The sequence below is a fragment of the Marmota flaviventris genome, chromosome 3 (assembly GCF_047511675.1).
Source record: "Marmota flaviventris isolate mMarFla1 chromosome 3, mMarFla1.hap1, whole genome shotgun sequence".
Lineage (NCBI taxonomy): Eukaryota > Metazoa > Chordata > Mammalia > Rodentia > Sciuridae > Marmota > Marmota flaviventris.
Genome location: NC_092500.1, coordinates 89,357,539 through 89,378,228, shown reverse-complemented (window position 1 = coordinate 89,378,228; position 20,690 = coordinate 89,357,539). Strand labels below are relative to the sequence as shown.

General features: G+C 32.0%; 1 protein-coding gene and 1 non-coding gene across 2 annotated transcripts in view; both read left to right on the top strand.

Annotated features, from left to right (window-relative positions):
- Slco1b3 (solute carrier organic anion transporter family member 1B3) overlaps nt 1–20,690 on the top strand; it is a 72,945-nt gene that overhangs the window by 40,023 nt on the left and 12,232 nt on the right. Inside the window, exons 7-11 of the mRNA XM_027934080.2 lie at nt 9,454–9,696; nt 12,965–13,129; nt 14,399–14,594; nt 16,892–17,057; nt 19,196–19,380. Coding sequence (XP_027789881.2) covers nt 9,454–9,696; nt 12,965–13,129; nt 14,399–14,594; nt 16,892–17,057; nt 19,196–19,380 — 955 coding nt within the window. The remainder of the gene's footprint in view (nt 1–9,453; nt 9,697–12,964; nt 13,130–14,398; nt 14,595–16,891; nt 17,058–19,195; nt 19,381–20,690) is intronic.
- LOC114091757 (U6 spliceosomal RNA) lies at nt 1,315–1,421 on the top strand. Its single transcript, XR_003582541.2, has one exon. It is a non-coding gene; the product is annotated as a U6 spliceosomal RNA (small nuclear RNA).

Below are 20,690 nucleotides of genomic sequence, written 5' to 3'. Positions count from 1 at the left end.
GCATGCCTGTGTTGTAGGCCCTATGACAACAAGCCATAGACATTTCTGTATTTACTTGACATCTCTTTTAGTGATTTTTTTTTTTTTTTTTTTTTTTTTTTTGGTGCTGAACACAGGACTTCACACAAGGTAGGCAAATGCTATAACACTGAGCTACATCCCAACCCCGCTGTCATCTCTTTTAAAAAATGACAGGATGGTAGATGTTTTAACATACAAATAATTAGTGCCTGTGAACAAACATATTCAATTTTCTATCTTATCAGGACTTCAATAGATCATTCTAAGGAGATCAAAAGATTTACTTTTAAAATGCACTAGTTATCACAGTAGGCTAACAGTAGGCACAAACTTGAAAGTGTTTGCTAATACAAGACTAAAGCAAATAGCTGATGAAATGTTTCATGTCTTCTATTTTAAATACATGACTTTGAGTTAGCTCACATTCTGTTCAATTTTACTTATTCACTTCCTAGCTCATTATTGTTTTTATCACTAAGAGTACAGAAATAAGTTGTGAAGTTCTTTAAGATAACAGTTTTTTAAAAATCCCCCTAATATTTAGAAATATTCATAAACATTTTAGGATTCATGGTAATTCAATTTATACAACTGAATGTTCAGACCTTATTGTATCTTTTTTCAGTAATGAGTGTAAAGTGAACTTATTACAAAGTATACTTGGCAAACTCTAATACCTACAGGAGCCAAACAGATAACATAAATGAATAAAGTGATACAGGTTCTGCTATAGGAAGTTAGGATGTGGTGGGCAGACTGGTTAGAGTTGGTGGGGATTTATTGCCCTCACTATCTACCCAAAACCATCTGTACTATTCTTTTTTTGTAGAAATTTGATTCTATCATTGGCAAGGTATTTTGATTGGTTTCTGGACAAATCCATCTATAATTTTTTGATTTTAATATGGTATGTAAATTAAAGAAAACAGTTTGGCAGGCCAGATCTACTTAGGATATATATATATATTTTTTTCTATTATATAGTAGGCCAATGAGAGAATAGAAAATTAACCAAAATCACATATTTGACAGATGTTGAGTAAGAAAAAATATTTATCATATAGATAAAGTCACTGATTTAACCAATCATTTACAGAAGTCTATCTGAGTGGTTGATTATGAAAAATTATGATCATGTAAATAAATTTTAAACCCAGATCTGTGCATATTTGAAAATAATTTATTTTTATAAACTTAAGATAATCGTCAATACAATATTTTCTTATGTTAATGACATTTTTGTAGGTCAAAGAATAATGGTATTAAATTGTGCTTTGAACTTCTTAGTGGGTGGTACTCACTTTGGCAGCACATATACTAAAATTGAAATGACATAGGGAAGATTAGCATGGCCCCTGCACAAGAATGACATGAAAATTTGTGAAGCATTCCATATTTTTAAAAAAATCTATGGAGTATGTGTATACACATATACTTTTACAATTATTTTTATTTTATTGTAGTAAGGACACATAACACTTAACATGAGATCTTAATAGATTATTTAAAAAGTACAACATAGTATTGTTGACTATGAGTGCAATGTTATAACCAGATTTCAAAATTATATTCATCTTGCATAACTGAAATTTTATACCAATTAACTAGCAACTCCTTATTTCCCCTTCCCAGAGCCCCTGGAAATCACCATTCCACTCTCTGCTTTTGTGAATTTGACTTTTTTAGATGCATCATGTAAATGTCATCATGCAATGTGTCCTATTACTGATTTGTTTCTTGCATAATGCCCTCAAAGCTCAATTATGCTATTCATATATTGCAGGATTTTCTTTTAAGATTGAATAATATTCCATTGTGTGTGTTATGCTTTTTTAATCCATCCATTGATGGCATTAGTTAGTTTCCACATCCAGACTATTGTTAATAGTACCACAATGAACATGTAAGTCCAAATATCTCTTTGAGATCATACTTTTCTTTATGGTATATATCCAGAAGTGGGATAAGCATGTGGTAGTTCAATAATTCTTCAAGGAACCCTCATACTGTTTTTTTCATGGTGCCTACACCATTTGCTTTCTACCAACAGGGTAGAAAGTTTCTGATATCTCCACATCCTTAGCAACATTTGTTTGATATTCTTGGTGTTGTCTCTATAATAGCTGTTTTAATGAGAGTAAAGTGATATCCCATAGTGCTTTAGATTTGCATTTCCCTGAGAGTAAATGACATTTAGCATCTTTTCACATATTGTCGTTCATTTGTATATTTTCTTTGGAGAAACATTAATTTGACACTGTAGCCCATTTTAAAAATCAAGTTATTCTTTTGTTACTGAATTGTAGGATTTCCTTGTATATTTTGAAAATTACTCCTTGTCAGATATATAGCTTACAAATATCTCCTTTTATCTATAGGTTGCTTTCTCACTCTTCACTATTTTCTTTGCTGTACAGAAGCTTTTCAGTTTGATGGAGTCCCACTTGTCTATTTTTACTTTTATTGGCTGTTTTTCCCCAATCTTTATTATTAATATAACAAATTTAATTAGTTTTATTGAGAGTCAGAAATATGCCAGATTCTGCTAGTGACCATAAATTAAAGAAAACAACCTCTATCTCAGGTTACAAGAATAAAATTTACTCTAATGAGGTAGACATTATAAATTTCTCTCTTGATACTGTTCTTGCTGCATCCCATGTATATTGTGTTTTCAGTTTTGTATGTCTCAAAGTGTTTTCTAATTTCTCTTTAGATTTTTTTCTGCAACCGATTGTTCCAAAGTGTATTGTTTAATATCTGCATATTTGTGAATTTTTCAGTTTTCCTTATGCTATTAATATCTAACTATATTCCATTGCAAGAGGAAAAGATAATTGGTTTGGAAATCATTTCAATCTTTAAAAATTCATTAACTCTTGTTTAATGGCCTGACATATATGTGGTCTGTTTTAGAGAATGTTCATTTAGGCTTTAGAAGAATTTGTATTCTGCTATTATTGGATAGAGTGTTTTCTACCTGCCTGCAAGTTCCAATTGTTCTATATTGTTGTCAAAGTCCTCTGTTTCCTTACTGATATTCTCTCTGGTTATTCTATTGGTAAGTGAAAATGTAGTATTGAGGTGTCCTGCTGCATTCCTGTCTGTTTCTCTCTTGTTCTGTCAGTGTTTACCTTATATATTTTGGTACTCCAATGTTGGGTATATGTATGTTTATAATTATTTAATTTTCCTGGTAAATTGACCTCTTGAGACAATTTTTGACTTACAGGTTTATTTGATTTTATTTTGATTTACATTTAATTTATTTTAATTTAGTCAGTACATCATTGTCATAAATGAATATTAATTAATAAATATGTTTAATAAAATATTCATTTTTACTTATTTTTATATAAAAATATAGTTTTTTATATAAAAACACAATTTTTATTAGTTCTTTTGAGTTATATATGACAGCAGAATTCATTTTGATATAATCATATATGGAATATATCTTATTCCACTGAACATCCCATTCTTATGTATGTACATGGTAGTGGGATTCGCTATATTGTTTTAATATATGCACATAGGAAACTATGTCAGATTTATTCTTCTGACTTTCCTTTGCTTATCCCCCTCCCTGCCCTCCACTCCCCATTCTCTACTGCACTTTTATTCTTATCCTCACCTCCCCACTTTATTACTGGTTAGCTTCTACCTATTAGAGAAAACAGGTTTCTTTTACATAGTTACCCCATTCCCTAACATGTGCCCTGAATGTCTCCTTCTAGCCCTTCATTGTCAGCCTATATGGGTCCTTAAATCTGACTTTCTTATAGACAACATGTAGCTATGCCTTATTTTATCCATTCAGCCACTCTATGTCTTTTGGTTGATGAGTTTAATCCATTTATATTTCAAGTAATGACTAACAAGGATGAATTTACAGTTGTCACTTTGTTAATTGTGGTAAAATTGTGGTAAAATGTAAAATTGCTTTACATTGTGGTACTTTTGTCCCTCATTTCTTCACTTGCTCCTTTTCTTGCTGATTTGTTGATTTGGGGGTTTATATGCATTGGTTCTTTTTTATAATTCCTATAAACATTTTTCTGGCTATCATGAAACTTATATAAAATATCGTATACTTGTAAGTTTATTTTAAGCTTATAGCAACTTCAAATGCATATAAAAACTATGATTTTACTACTCATCCACACACTTTATTTTAATGATGTCACAATCTATTTATACTATCTATTAACATATTTTAGATGTATTATTTTAATGCTTTTGTCTTCTAACATTTATTCTGGAATTAAAAGTGATTTACCCACTACCAATTCAGTAATGTAGTATTTTGTATGTGTCTACATATGCACATATATATTTTCTGTGTAGATATTTATATGTGTACACACATGTAAATGTACATACGTATGAACATGAATGCTAGACATTTTTTATTATCATGTTGGTGTTTAGTATCCTTTGTTTAAAGATGAAGAATTCCTTTAGCTTTTCTCTTTTTTCATTTTTATTGATGCATTATAATTACACATAAGAGTGGGACTCATAAAAACCATATCATACATTTATATAACATAATTTAACAATCTCATTCCCTGAAACCTCATTTTTTTCCCTCCTCTCTATCCCTGCTACCATTGCTGTACTCTGCTGGTATGCCTTGTATTATTATTTTAATTAGTGCATAAATATATATAGGTGTATACACACACACATATGATTCATTGTGGTATATTTGTATATTCTCTCTCCCACTCAATCCCCTTCCTCTCTTCTCTTGGTTTACCTTCTATTTTTGTGAGTCCTTTTTTATTCCTTTTTTACCCCTCTCCAGCTTCCACATATGAGAGAGAACATTTGACACTTGAATTTCACCATCTGGCTTATTTCTCTAGGTATGGTATTCTCCTGTTCCATTCATTTACCAGCAAACGGCATAATTTCATTCTTCTTTATGGTTGAGTAGAACTTCATTGTGTACATATACCACATTTTCTTTATCCACTCATCTGTTGACAGACACTTAGACTGAATCCATAATTTGGCATTGTGAATTGCACTACTGTAAACATTTGATTGCATCTACTGCTATAGTATGCTGATTTCAGTTCTTTTGGATAAAAACCAATCTTGGTATTATGGTCATATGGCGGTTCCGTTCCTAATCTTTTGAAGAATCTCTATACTGATTTCCAGGGAGGTGTTACTTATTTGCAGTCCCCAAAACAGTGTATAAGTGTACAATTTTCCTCATGTCCTCCCTAGAATTTATTGTCATTTGTATTCTAACTAGAGTGAAATAAAATCTCAGTGTACTTTTGATTTTTATTTCCCTGATTGCTAAGAATATTGAACAATTTTTATATATTTGTTGGCTTTTTATATTTATTCTTTTAAACAGTATCTATTCATATAATTTGCCAATTTATTGATTGGGTTATTTGGGGTTTTTTTGGCATTAAGATTTTGAGTTATTTATATATTCTGGATGTTAATCCCCTACCAAAAGACTGGCTGGCAAAGATTTCTTCCCATTCTGCAGGGTCTCTCCTCATGCTCTTGTTTCCTTTGTTGTGCAGAAGCTTTTTATTTTGTTGCCATCCACATATTATTAGTTCTTGGGTTTATTTCTTGAACTTTAGGAGTCTATTAATGATATTGATGCCTGTGCATTGTTGGAGAATTGACCCTAAGTTTTCTTCTAGCCCTTGACATGTTTCTTGTCTAATTCTCATTGAATTAATTGCTATGCAGGGTGAGAGATAGGGATATAGTTTAATTCTTCTAAATATGGATATCTAGTATTTTCAGAACCCTTTGTTTAAAATGCTATCTTTTCTTCCATGTATGCTTTTGGCACCTTTGTCAAAGATCAGACAAATTTATCTATATAGATTTGTCCCTGTGTCTTCCATTCCATTCCATTGGCTTTATGTTTGTTTATATTGCCAATAATATCTTATTTTATTACCATAGCCATGTAGTATAACTTCAGATCAGGTATTGTGATGTTTCCAGCGTTACTATTATTGCTTAGAATTGTTTTGGATAATTATTCTTCCATATGAATTTTTTTCTACTTCTATGAAGAATATCACTGGTATTTTGGTAGGGATTGCATTGAATCAGTAGATTGCTTTTGATAATATGGCCATTTTGACAATATTAGTTCTGCCTATTCAAAAACATGGGAGATGTTTCAGTCTTCTGAAGTCTTCTTCAATTTTCTTTTGTGGTGTTCTGTAAATTGCATTGTAGAGATTTTTTACCTTCTTGGTCTGATTATTCCCATTTTTGTTTTGTTTTGTTTTAGGCTACAGTGAATGGAATTCTTTTCCCAATTTCTTTCTTAGCAGGTTCGTTATTAGTGTATAGGAAGGTGCTTGTTTTTTGAATGTTAATAATATTTCTTGCATACTGTAACTTTGCTGAATTTCTTTATAAGCTCTAGAATCCTTCTGGTAGAGTTCTTTATAGGATCATATCATCAACTCACCTAGTTTGACTTCTTCCTTTCCTATTTATATACCTTTATTTTCCTTCTCTTACCTAATTGCTCTACTTAGAGTTCCAAATACTATATTGAATAGGAGTGGTGATAGTGGACCTCCCTGTCTTGTTTCTGATTTTAGAGAACATGCTTTCAGTTTTTCCCCATTCTGCAATGATGTTGGCTTTGTGTTTGACATAGATAGCCTTAATGGTGTTGAGGTCAGTTCTTTCTACCCCTAGTTTCTTCAAGTGTTTTTCACATAAATGGGTGCTGGATTTTGTTGAAGGTTTCTTCTTCATCTCAAAATTATTATGTGGCTTTTGTCCTTAATAATATTTCTGTAATGAATTACATTTATTGACATGTATATATTGAACCAACTTTAAATCCCAGAGTTGAAACCAACTTGGTCATGATGTACAATCTTATTGTGTTTTTGAATGCAGATTGCTAATATTTTATTACATGCCTTTCTCTGTATGTTCATAATTGATATTGGTCTACAGCTTTCTTTCTTTGAGGTATCATTATCTGGTTTTGGTATCAGGGTGATACTCAGCTTCATAGAATGAATTTCCCTTTCTTTTTATTTCATGGAATAATTTGAGGAGAATTGCTATTAGTTCTTCCTTAAAGGTCTGGTAGAATTCAGCTGAGAATCCATGTAGTTCCAGGTTTTTCTTTTTTGGAAGGCTATTTATCACTGCTTCAGTCTCATTGCTTGATATTGGTCTGTTTAGGTTTCTATGTTCTATTGGTTCAATTGGGATAGGTCAGATATATCTAGAACTTTATCAATATCTTATAGATTTTCCAATTTATTGGAATGTAATTTTTCAATCCCAGTGACCCTCTGGATTTCAGGAATGTCTATGGCAGCGTCTCTATTTTCATCTCTAATTGTGTTGACTTGAGTCTTCTCTCATTTTCTTTTGGTTATTTTGGTTAAAGGTTTATTAATCTTGTTTATCTTTTCAAAAAACCAATATTTGCTACATCAATCATTTGCCTTTTTTATTCTTCATTTCATTAATTTTTGTTCTGATATTTATTGTTTTCTTTCTTCTTACTGTTTGGAAATAATTTGTTTCTGCTTTTCTAGGTCATTGAGACATGATATTAGACTTTTATTTGAGAGGTATTGTTTGTTTCTTATGTAGGTACTTAATGCTGTAAGCTTGCCTCTTAGAACTGCTTTCACAGTGTCCCAGATTTGGGTACATTGTGTCACTATTCTTGTTTGACTCCAGGAATTTTTAAATTTCTCTTTCATGTCTTCTATGATCCATTCCTCATTCAAAACTATATTTTTCAGTCTCCATGTATTTATGTGATTTTCATAATTTTTCTTGCTGTTTATTTCCAACTTCATTCCATTTTGATCTGGCAAAATGCAAGGAACACTATCATTTTTCTTTTGTATTTGTTCAAACTTGCTTTGTGGCCTAAAATATTGTATATTTTGGAGATGTTTCATGAACAACTGAGAAGAAAGTGAATTTAGCTATTGTTGGATGAAACAGTCTATAGATGTCAGAGCCATTTGATTTATGGTATTGTTTAGATCTTGAGTATTTTTACTAATTTTGTGTCTGGATGGCCTATCTATTGGAGGAAAAGTGTTTTGAAATTATTAGTATTATTGTGGTCAGAGTCCTATGTCAACAAGTGTTTTTGTTTGTTTGTGTTTATTTTATTAGATGCACCAATGTTTAAGGCATAAATATTTACTATCCTTTTATCTTCTTGTTGTATTTTTCCCCTTTACCAGTGTAAAGTGACCCTATTTGACCTTTCTAATTATTTTTTGCTTGGAATCTGCTTTGTTGAATATGAGAATAGCTGCTGCTGCTTGGTTTTGCACTCAATCCCTTCAATCCCTTGATCAGGAAAAATAGAAATATGGATGTATAGTCCAACCCTTTCTGTTCCCATTCACTCTGTGACAAGCAGAAGAGTTGCAGCAAGTATCCACAAACTAGTTCAAACTGCTAATTCTTCCTGATCTTATGGGATTATACTGAGTTGTGAATTATAAAGAAATGGGGTTTCCAATTTTCCTACTGGTTTCATTGTGGCTAATTTATTATTTACTTGGGGTATAGGTGCTTCTCAACAAGTTTCTGGGTTTCTCAAAAATGGAATTGATCTGTATAATGCTATTGAATCAGTGTGTTAGTGTATGGGAATTTATGGCTTCCTATTTTGTCATTTTGCTGATAATCTTATGTATCCTTTCTTAATACTTAGACTGCTCATCTTATATTTACTGAAGTTCTTCATTTATACTTGATATATAGTTTTAACATATAATCTTTATGCATGCCTTAAAGAAACACATAATTGAAATAAAAAGGTTGAATTATTTCTAACATGTAGAGTACAACTTTTCTGGGTTACTTCTAAATTCAGATTTTCATTGTCTGTATTTTTTCACCAATTTTATCCTCTGTGCTGTGAAAAAAAAAGTTATAAATACAAGTTTCTGGGCAGGGGAGAAAAGCTCTTCTATTGGATATGAGAATTTATTGAAAACTGCTTTAACTTTCATTATTGGTGCTTTCTTGACCTCAGCAGGTGGTATCCCTAGATATTTTCAGATGGCAATGAACATTCATATTCCTTCCATGTTTTTAAAGTCATTTGCACACTTAGATAGATATGCAATGTTGGCAGTTTTGCAGTCATATCATCAAAAAAGCCACCATGTTTACACAAGCTCAGGCTATGAAAATAATCCCATAACTGATTCATGGATAACAGCAATTTTAAGATGTCATTAAATGTTAGACTTATCCCAGTTTCTGAGATTAAAAAATATGAAAAGAAGAAAACAGCATCTTTGAATTGATGAAATACAGTTTACTTTCTTTGTCTATGGAGGATAGCAATCATTGTTATTATTGCTTAGATATTATTATCTTTCAAAATTATTTTTTACTGGGTTATTTTATTTATTTTAGGCAGCATCAGAATAACTCCCACGGACTCTCGCTGGGTTGGTGCTTGGTGGCTTAGTTTCCTTATATCTGGACTCCTATCCATTATTTCTTCCATACCATTCTTTTTTCTACACAAAAATCCATATAAATCAAAGAAAGAAAGGAAAGTTTCAGCATCTTTGCATGTAATCAAAACAAATGAAGAAAGGACTCAAACAGCTAATTTGACCAACGGTGAGAAAAAGACTACTATAAATACAAATGGTAAGTATTTCACACTCCTTGTCAATTTGGAATTATTAATTTCAATGAAAGGGAAGAGTGAATATTCCAAAGTAATAATTCATATCTAAATCATATGGAGTTATTTTTCTTGTACATCTAATCTAGCTAAGTTATTTTTCTAAACTCCTATTAAAATTAGTAAATACTTCCTGAGCATATGAAAAACTGAATAGGATCAGATTTGTGGCCATTAGCATGGAGATTACAGCCAAAGGCTAAAATATATGTTCTTTGTAAACCAAAGACAATATATTTATTTCAAATTATGTAGTGTAGCCTATGAGTAATAGATAAAATTTTTATACTATTTCATTAATGCACTCATTCATTTATTTAGCAAATGATTCTAAGCACTAGACTATGTCCTAGTGATTGGATATTGCCTCCATTTTCCAAAAATTTATAATTATTTTCAATAATTTACTTAATAATGAGAATTATTCAGACAATTGCATTAACAGCCTTAAGTACTTTGGTTTGGTTAAACTTAACTATTCTCAGGTGGAGACATGGAGTAAGGAGAAGGAACTTAGGAAAGATTTCTGACTGGTGATTAGACTAATTTTTTTCTTGGTAATTGTATTTAAAATGCTCATTAAGATGTTAAAAAAATGAAGTAGAAACAGTAATAGTTGAAATCATTGGAGTCAGTAATATGAATTAGAATCCTCTACTATTTGATAACAAGTCTTCCCTTGGGGGCTTGTAGACAACCACAGAGAAGTAATAACCAAGAGAATGGTCCAACAGTCAAAGAAAAATAGTCGAAATAATGAAGTGTTGACAGCAATTTTCAGATTGGAAGGAAATGGTGAAATACTAAAATCCAAAACAACGCAATGCCTAAATCCTTGGACACCTTTTCAAATTGACGTTGAAATGGAATTACAAATTCTCAAGGATAGCCCCAATTCTTTCTGTCATCAATTCTTCCACTTATCCATTTGTTATTTCTTTCTTTCCATCACTCTGACCTAACAACAATGGTATGCTGGAGTCAGGTTGTGTTGGCTCATGAACCATTGTTAAATTTTCAACTACATTGGTAGCTTGAATTGGCCAAAGCAGGAGAATTTATCCATTGGAAATTGAGAAATACTACAAATTAGGCTTACTTCCCAAAGTTCATTATTCATTATTATCCCAGCACACCTCTGAGCTAGAAGTTTTTGAAACTTAACAGGCACATTGACAGCATATCCAGAAAATTTTCATTTGCACAGGCTGCTTCTACTCTACCAGATCAAATCCATAAACATCCACAGATTGTCTAAACTTATAGAAACTAGGTTTGACTGCTTTCGCTCAAAAAAGAACAGAGAGGATAATAAAGCTGCCAAAATAGGACAATTATGGGGCTTGGTTTGTGGCTCAGTGGTAGAGTGCTCGCCCAGCACATGCGAGGCCCTGGGTTCAATCCTCAGTACTACATAAAAATAAAATAAAGGTATTGTGTCCAACTACAACTAAATATAAATAAATAAAAATTTTAAAAAATAGGACAATTACAGTCATCAGCAATAATTACGACTGTGTTTGCAGGATAGTAACCCAAATAGTTAAAGAGGACCTTAATTTTGTATCTAGCAGGAATAGAAGAAAAAACTAAAAATACAAGGTCAGAAGGAAAACTGTTGTATTTATTCTACATGTTCTTAAGTAGAACTAAGGTTGATTGATTTGAAGGAAAGAAAGCAAGATTTCAGTTCAAAGAAAACAGTGTGTAAAAATTGAGAACAGTCCCAAAGAAAACAATTGCTTTCTGAGGCAATCAGCTTAATGCCACTTGAATTACTTATTGATCCATTTATTAAAGATACTTATTGGATCATGATTGTGTGGAAGTTCAGTCAAGATGTCAACTATGTTCTCAGTCACCTCCAAAATACAATTGATTTGATGAATTTATAGCCTCTGTTTCTTTTAATCAAAGGTCACAGCTCATTTAGAATGGCTCACAAATCAGTGATAGTCTTTCTGATCTGGGGAATGCTAAAGAGAGAAGTTTAGTATTTTGGCCTAATCATTTTAAATGCTGTTTATTCCTGGTTAAAAAAAAATGCCCTCTTCTTTTTTCTTTGTGCCCTTTGCCATGATTCTCTTTTCTTCTTATAATAAGTATATAAAATTATTTTTTTAGTTGGCATTAGATGGAAATCTTAGTTCATATCAATGATCATATCCATTGGAAATCTTTAACACATAAAGGGCAAGGTCTTTTAAAGACCATGTCATCTATTTCTCAATAACAATGTCTGGTTTGGTCTTACTTGACTCTGAAACTTCCTATTGCTTTCCTATGTAGTTCTTTCTCCCTTTATCTACTGTTAACTGCTGGTTGACCTGGTAATCACAGATGTATATCCCATAAATTCTGCCATTGATAAGTTATAATTTTGTTACCCACCTCATTGTATGCAGAAGTTGTGTGATTCCTGTCATAATGTCACGTGAGACATAACATCATTATATCCTGGTTCTCCCTGGATCTTTAGACACATGATTCATGTTCTTAAGTAGAACTAAGGTTCTATTTAAGATATTTCCAGATTTACTGAGTCAGTATTTTATGATAGAAAAGCTGTATACCAGGTAACAAGATGTCTGAATTCTCATACTAAATTGATATTTAATATTTTTGAACCTTACTTTTGTGAAGTTTTGGATTATGCTATCATTTAAATTTCTGTTGAATAATTAATGATATTGTTAATATAATGATTATATCATTAAATGCTGATAAATAAGAGACATTGCATGTATATTCTTACTTGAACACTTAATGTATTGGTTAGTACCTAACTGAATTGAAAACCAAATATTTGTTAAATGAACAAATAAATAAATATGTAATATATTGGTAAAGTGCCCAGAATAACCAAATATTAAGTTAACAAAGCAAGTTGCAAAAAAGCATGCATGTATGATTTAATTTTGGGCGTGGGGTAAAATGAACTAAACAAATAAATATTAATGTATGTTCTGGAAATATTGAAGGATTATGTTTTTAAAAATTGTTGAGGGCTGCAGATGAATCTCACTAGCAGAGTTCTTGTGTAGCATTATGAGGCTCTGGTTTTGATCTCAGGACCACCCAAAAACAAACAAATAACTTATGACAGTAGGATACCAGTCTACTGTTACTCATTTATTATGTGTTTAAGTAATGTTCAATCTTATATAGTATAAAAGATTAGTATATATTTAAGTTGTATTGTAATATTTTCTTTATTTTCATAATTTTAAGGTTTTTTCCAGTCTTTGAAAATCCTCCTTACCAATCACCTCTATGTTATATTCTTGATTTTGACATTGCTACAGATAAGTGGCTTTATTGGTTTTTTTACTTATGCATTCAAATACACAGAGCAACAATATGGTCAGTCAGCATCTCAGGCTAATATTTTGTTGGGTAAGACATATTTTTTACCTATTTGCTTGATGGATTGTGTACTACTAATCAGTGTATTTCAAGTGACATTTTATTGTGAATGTAACTTTATATTTTAGTAAATAATTTCTATTTATTCTCTCTCAAACTTTATTAAATTTGTTAACCTGATATCTTTACTTTATTGCACTAAAAGTTGCATCTCATGTTATATAGCTCCTAAAGGAAAAGGTGTATATAAATGGAACATTTAGACATGGTACCTGAATAATTAGATCTTGTAATTTTGTGATGAGATATTGAGACAAACCATTTTGTAGCACAATCATATAGTCTGTAATTTATGGACTCTGAAATCAGGATTTAATTACTTATAAAAACCAGGACATTGATGGTTCCAAAAGGAGAAACAATTTACATGCACCACCAAAATATGCACAATCCAAAATAAATATCATATTTTAAAGAGTATTTTCTGTTTATCTATTTTCAGTGACCTATAAGACCTACTTGCTGAGGAAATGTTTTCTAATATTATTCTTTCCACAACTCCAGTATTGTGAAAACATTGTAGATATTCAGTAGTTGTTTGATGAATTTAAAATTTATCAAGTGGTATGAAACTGGATCATAAGTAACAAAGAAAATGATGATTTGAAAATGAATTCCCCAAAGCATTGTAAATGCTGTTAAGTTTTGACTCCCAGTAACCTAAACTAAACTTTTTGTTGAAGGAGTCTTCATCTTAAATAACTTGTACAGGACAATGGAATGGAAAAGTTAGAAGAGGGATCAACCATTTTTAATACTATATATAATAGACCTACCTATTTATTCATGGGTTTTATGAATAGATAAGATACTAATTTCAGTATTTAATTCTAAATCACTGGGAAATATTGGAGTGGGTTTTGAGGGCTAGAATTCTTCATTCTGTAAGATGTAAAGGATTTTAGATGATAGGATCAAAGTTTCACAAGCAGAAAAATGGTATATTGTTATTGTTTTCTGGGGGTGGGGGAAGTCCCTCAGAAATTCTCAGTTCAGACACACAAATATTATCAATCATTGCTTTTTAATACTGAGGAGACCAAATCCTCATCTTTGGCAGGAAACAATTATTTTTGTCTCTCCCAAATGATAAACTTGCCCTCTCTTTCCATTTTGCCTGTTACCCTTCCCCTTAAGAAGTAATGGGATGGATGAATTTGGTTGATATACAATGTGTTTCATATATAAAGACATATTAAAAACGTATTTATGTAATTATAATTTTTCTTTTATTTCTAGGACTCATAACCTTACCAGCTATGGCAACAGGAATGTTTTTAGGAGGATATATCATTAAAAAACTCAAATTGACCTTGATTGGAATTGCCAAATTTTCATTTTTTACTTATTTCATGTCTTTCTTGTTTTTTCTGTTAAAACTTGGTCTACTTTGTGAAAACAAATCAATTGCCGGCCTAACCTTGACCTATGATGGGTTTGTATATATCACTATATCAACTGCATAATGTGTTAACTATCCAATGAAAAGACTGAGAAAAATAGAGAAGAAAGAAGTTTTAAACTATTTTTTTAGTTGAGAGAAATTTCAACTTAGAAATTCTTAAAATGTATATTTCTTAAGATATTTCTTAAAGAAAAACTATATAGGTTGTAATTATAATAATTATTATAATTTACGGGATACTTACTATGCAGGATGGATACTTATTTCCATTTTTATAGATGTGGAAAGTAAGGCTTGGAGACATACAGATTATATGACTAGCAATGTCTTAACTTGATCTCACTTACTCTCACTGGGTCAAATTTGAGGAGTTTTGGCTCCAAAATAGTTAGTCTTAACCACTACCAACTTGGATGGATTGTGAGTATAATACAAATGACATTCTCCAAAAGTGACTTAACAACCTTTATCTACATTACATTTTGATGTTCAACAAACTGAAAAAGAGAACACTTCTTTACATTGTACTGAATTCTTGCTTTCTGTAAGCTGAAACTGTCTTCTGGTGGTGTTTTCATTCTAAGTAGAATTACTAGATATCCTGCATATAATTGCATATTAAATGTTGGAGAACCTTTGCTATTATTATCATACTATGTCAAGTATTCTTAGTACTTCAGCCCACTCCAAATCAGGAGAAAAATTCCTATGCAGACTTACCATCTCATGAATGTAGCTAACAATTTAAGATTAGAAAGGTTCACATCCAAGCAACAAAGATCCTTGGATCATAGTTGAGTAACCATGCACATTAGTGCTACTTACTGTTGGTTCTGAGTTTTCAAAGTCCGGATCTCTGAAGTGCCAATTTTAATTCATCAAATTTTTCCATGTTTCCTTACCTAAACATCATACCATTCTAGGAGGCTTGGCAAAATAATCTTGAATTATATTTCTACCTGCTCCTAATCTTGACTGCCAATCGTTCCCATCCACCAATACCTACTATTATGGCAAATCAAAATACAGTGTACCTAGAGCTTTGAATTTCAAAAGTAAAGGAAATTTATGGATCATGCAATCAAACCTGCTTTTATCTCTTCCTTTATTGTGACCTAGAGAAACTGTTCCTTGCTTGGAGTCACACAACAACCTCAGACTGACTGTACATTACACCTGTAGGTCCCAGGGCTCCCTGGTTGTGAGGACAGGCTTTAGCCTAAAGCCAGTTTAATGGAGCAAGTATAGTCATGGGTTGTCTAAGTATAGTCAAATATAAGTTTTTAGAAATGTGTCATTGGTCTATTTTATCATTGTGTAAACACAGTCCAAGACACTCGTAGCATCGCTAGGTGGTAAAATCATGTACCACCTTCGTCTGTGTAGTCCATTGTTGACTAAAACATCACCGAGCAGGACAGGACTGCACAGTAAAGTTAGTATTTGAAAGATGGCAGTATTCTCCATAAGTTTGTTGATTGCCTCCTTTAAAATGAATATCCTCAATTATTATCAAGATTTTTATAAAAACAAAAGAGTAATTTCTAAAATCTGTAAGTAGAAAATCAACTATATAAATATGTATTTTAAAACTTTAGTCATGTTATACAATTACATTTTATAATTTATACCTTATTATATATTAAATTATAAAGCACGTTATAACTTCATTTAAAAAATATATGGAGCTTTTCTAGTCTTTCACAACTGATTTTATTATTTTTTTTACTTCTCAAAATTGATCCTTACTGGTTCTGCTTTGACCACAAAGAATTCTTCCCTTATAAAGTTAAAACATAGATTTTCTTTAAAAAGTTCAACCTACTTAAATAACATGTATGGAGTCATGTGACTTTTTACAGTGAGCCAGGAGGAATCTCAGTTTAATGCCATTATCTTACTGAAGAAAAATCAAGTTTCAGGAAAAAGAAATGATTCATCTAATGTGAAATTTCCTGATTGGAATACCAAGATTTTTTGCCTAAGTATTTTTTTGCCACATATTCTTTCTGGTTTCTTTTTTAAGTTTTACTTTTTCTAGGTCATAAATCATGTCTTGATAGAGATGGAGGGTGAAAAAGTGAATGAGCATTAAAACAACAACAGCAACAACTTTGCTGCTTTGGCATAGTCCCTTTAACTCTCTCCAACTTAAAAAAAAAAAAGGAAAAGAAAACCTCACTCTCTAATTTCTTTTTTCTTATTCTTTTTCCTCCTTTGTCTTCTCTGCCACTTCCCTTCCCCTCCTCCTCATCTTCTTTACTTCCTCCTCCTTCCTCCTCTTCTTTTCTCTCTCTTTCTGATATGTGTCTATCATGTATTTCCAGAATTAATCCAGTGGCATCTCATATAGATGTACCACATTCTTATTGCAACTCAGACTGCAATTGTGATGAAGATCAATGGGAACCCATCTGTGGGGACAATGGAATAACTTACATTTCACCTTGTCTAGCAGGATGCACATCTTCAAGTGGCCAGAAAAAGTCTATAGTGAGTATTAATTTTTAACTTTCTCTCCTAATCTTAATCAAAATCAAAGATTAGACTTAATAAAAGATGTAAGAAAAAGATTCCAGTATTATCTGTCTTTCTGATGCCTGTGTTAACAAAACTTCATATACAATCCTGCTTGGAACACAATCAGCGTTATCTGTTATGTGAACTCTATAACTGGAGATTACCTTACTGTTTTTGCCTTGAGATTGTAAGAATATGACCTTTCTGGAATATGAATGCATTTAGGGTCCCTAGGAAGCATCTCATTTTACTGAAGCAATGATTTCTGTTAAGTTAGAATTACTTTACTTTTCAGAAGTTAGGGGAAAGTCCTGAGCAGCTCATTTTTCAGCATTACCTGCATTTCTAGAACAATAATCTCTATACAATTTTGTATATAGATTCTGATGAGTTTAACTCTGGACTCACTATCCTTATGACTTTCCAAGAAATAATCATGGTTTTTATGCTCATTGATTGCCCATTTCTTATCTTCTAATTAGGAGTTCCCCCAAAACCAAAGGCTCAAAACATTCCCTTCCATGTGAGCTATGGGTTCTGCCCAGCTCCCTGGGCGATTCCTCAATAGTTGGAGATCATTTGTGAAATTTCTCATACCTCCAATCTACTCAACATCTTACCAATATGAAGAATCATCTCCTGGGCTCTTTTCTTATCACCAACATAAGCAATATAACCAACTATGATCATTGCTTTCTGCCATATCTGTGGCTGATTTTCAATTTTTTTCACCATTCTCTTACTTACAATTCTAATTACATGATGGAAAGGCATGAAAAACTTTGAAGAATTAAGCACCCTAGATTCACTGAAGCTGGGCCACAACTTAAGAAACTTGGACAAATATGGCTCAAAGACCATCCTTAAAATCCTACATTTCACATTTTTGGCTACAGTGCCTTTCACTGAGAGGGCACCCATTGAACCCATGGTCTTATTTTGTGCATTTGGTAAAGCCTGGAGAAGGCATATTAGAAAACTCAAGAGAGTTTTGTCTACCTATCATGGTCACATTATCTTCCCTTTTAAAAATTACTACCAAGGTCTTCTCCTAATTTCTTAGTAATAATAACACCTCTCTCTTTACTTTTAATTAACTTTTTATTTTAGAAGAGTTTTTTATTTGCCCCATCTCTTCTGAAGTAAGGATATTTATATCAAAGTTTTGTTTCATTGGCTAATATAGTTGCTCAGTAGAGGAGTCCTCCAATTTTATTCCTAGTTGAAAAACAAGTAACAAAGTAAAAACCCAGGAAAGTAAAGCTTGTTGAATCATGCAAGTATGGATTCAAATTATTCCTCAGTTCTTCCTTTAGTAATTGAACTTAGCAGTAGATTCAAGGTTAACTTCTTTTAAACTCTAGTTTAGCCTAGAATCAGAAAGAATTTTTTAAAGCAACCTGTCTATGAAAATGACTTGCATGATCAAATTTCTAAAATCATATATTTCTAAGCATTCCCTTTCTGTGCTCCAACTGTTAGTACATTCCATTGTGTTGAATCTTTCTGGCCATAATATCTTCTATTTTATTATCTGTCACTATACTTTTGGATGTCAATTTTGCTTATCAAAACAGAATTTCAGCACCCCTGCCTGGCTTCATTTCCCTTGGGCTTTTCTCATTCTTATGGGTAACTCTAGCTTCAATTTTTGGCCCCTCCAAAAACTATTACATTTCTATATTCTCTAGTGTAATCCTTTTATCAGGGACACTTTGTAGATATTGTCAAAGAGAATGAGTAGTCATAGAAAGTAAAATTGGGCGAAAGAGAAGTATTTGGAAAAATGTGTATAAATGATAAAATTGTATACAGAGAAAAGTATATACAGGAACTTATATACAGAGTTTCAAGCATTTATTTCTTCAATTATTTCCTAACTTTAAAATTAGAAATGAATTGTTTTAACTGTGAATTGAATTTTCTTATCTAGAAAAAATTCCAGGAAACTATTTTGACTGTATTCTGCAACTGTATTTTTAGAATTTTTTTAAAATGGTAAATATTTTAGTTTGAATGGATAAGATCTCTTTAAATATAATGAAAGGCATCTATAGCATTGTCATATTTTAAAAATGTTTTCTGTAATGTTTCAAAACTGTTTTTTTTAGGTCTTTCATAACTGTACTTGTATAGAAGGGTCTAATTTCCAGAACACAAATTATTCAGCCCGTTTGGGTGAATGCCCAAGAGATGATAATTGTAAAAAAAAATATTACTTCTATTTAACTGCACAAGTCTTAAGTTCTGTTTGCAGTGCATTGGGATCCGCCTCATTTGTCATGCTGCTTGTGAAGTGAGTATGACTTTTTGAACCACTTTCGTATACACTGCACTATAAAGACACCTAATGATATACATATTTTTCATAATGTATCTGGGACCCAAGTTCATATCTTGTTACTTAATTATTCAATAATGCATATTCTTTAGGATTATTGTGATAATTTGATGCTGTAATTAATAATGATTTTGTCTCTGATTCTTCTGACATCTAGATTCCATATTTTCTCCTCTTGCTAAGAATATTAAGACAGAATTATTGACTTTCACTTCAATTGTAAAAGAATCTTTCTAGATTCTAAAAGAATTCTTCATTTTACATTACCTTGTATCCTAGTAGGCCTGTCAGTGTGAATCATCTATTGATTTCATTGAAAGAAAACATTTGGGCACCAGATAGATTTAAGCATCTGGTAGTAATATGCCAAACCTAATTGACTGTGGCTGCTGTAGAAAGAATAATTTTAGGGAGGCAAGAAACAATAAGTGATAAAAGAAGGCTATGCCAGCTGTCCACAAGGTGGGGGTTTATTGATGATGGTGATGGTAAAGGAAGTGGAAAGTGAAAAGTTTGAAATTCAGTCATTTTTTTCTTTTTCTCTTTCCTTCTTTGTTTCTTTGTTCCTTCCTTTGCTTTCTTATTTTTTTTTTTTTTTTGGCCAAGGCCAATGGAATTGGATGATAAGTTGGATGTAACATATGAGATAGAGAATTTGAGGATGATTTCAAGGTTCTGGTCCAATATCTGGGAGGCCCATGGTACTACTGGGCAAAAAGTAAAGACTTGGAAGTGTAAAGAAATCAAAAACTGCAAAGAAACCTAAAGGAGACAGAAGTAAGATTCAGAGGCAGAAGGGCAGAATGTCTCCTTGTCCAAGCTGCCGGCTTCATTTATATCAATAGGTTACATTAGGCCACTGGCATTAGTAGTACATTATTGTTCATTGTGTCTTTAGGCAGGTTATAGAGTTAGCAACATTATGCAGCTTATTCCTCAGTTACATACTATAGTTTCAATGTGCACATGTTAGGAGCTTTGTGTAGCTCTCAAGAAAGTCCATCGTTTAAAGCTACTATTATGTGGACAGCTTCATGTGCCACAGAACTTGGTGAAGCATTGTGGTTGTCTAACAAGAGAGTTTCTTTATTCCAAGGAGCTCTGTGCCTGAGATCAAGGTTGAGGCTGATAAGACTCTAGCACAGAGCCTCCTCATGCAGGGCATTGATATAGCACTAGGCATTGCACATGTATTAATTATCTTACTAGTTCCTAGAAAAAACTGCAGAATATTCCAATTGTGGGAAAGAAAATGCCTTATTATT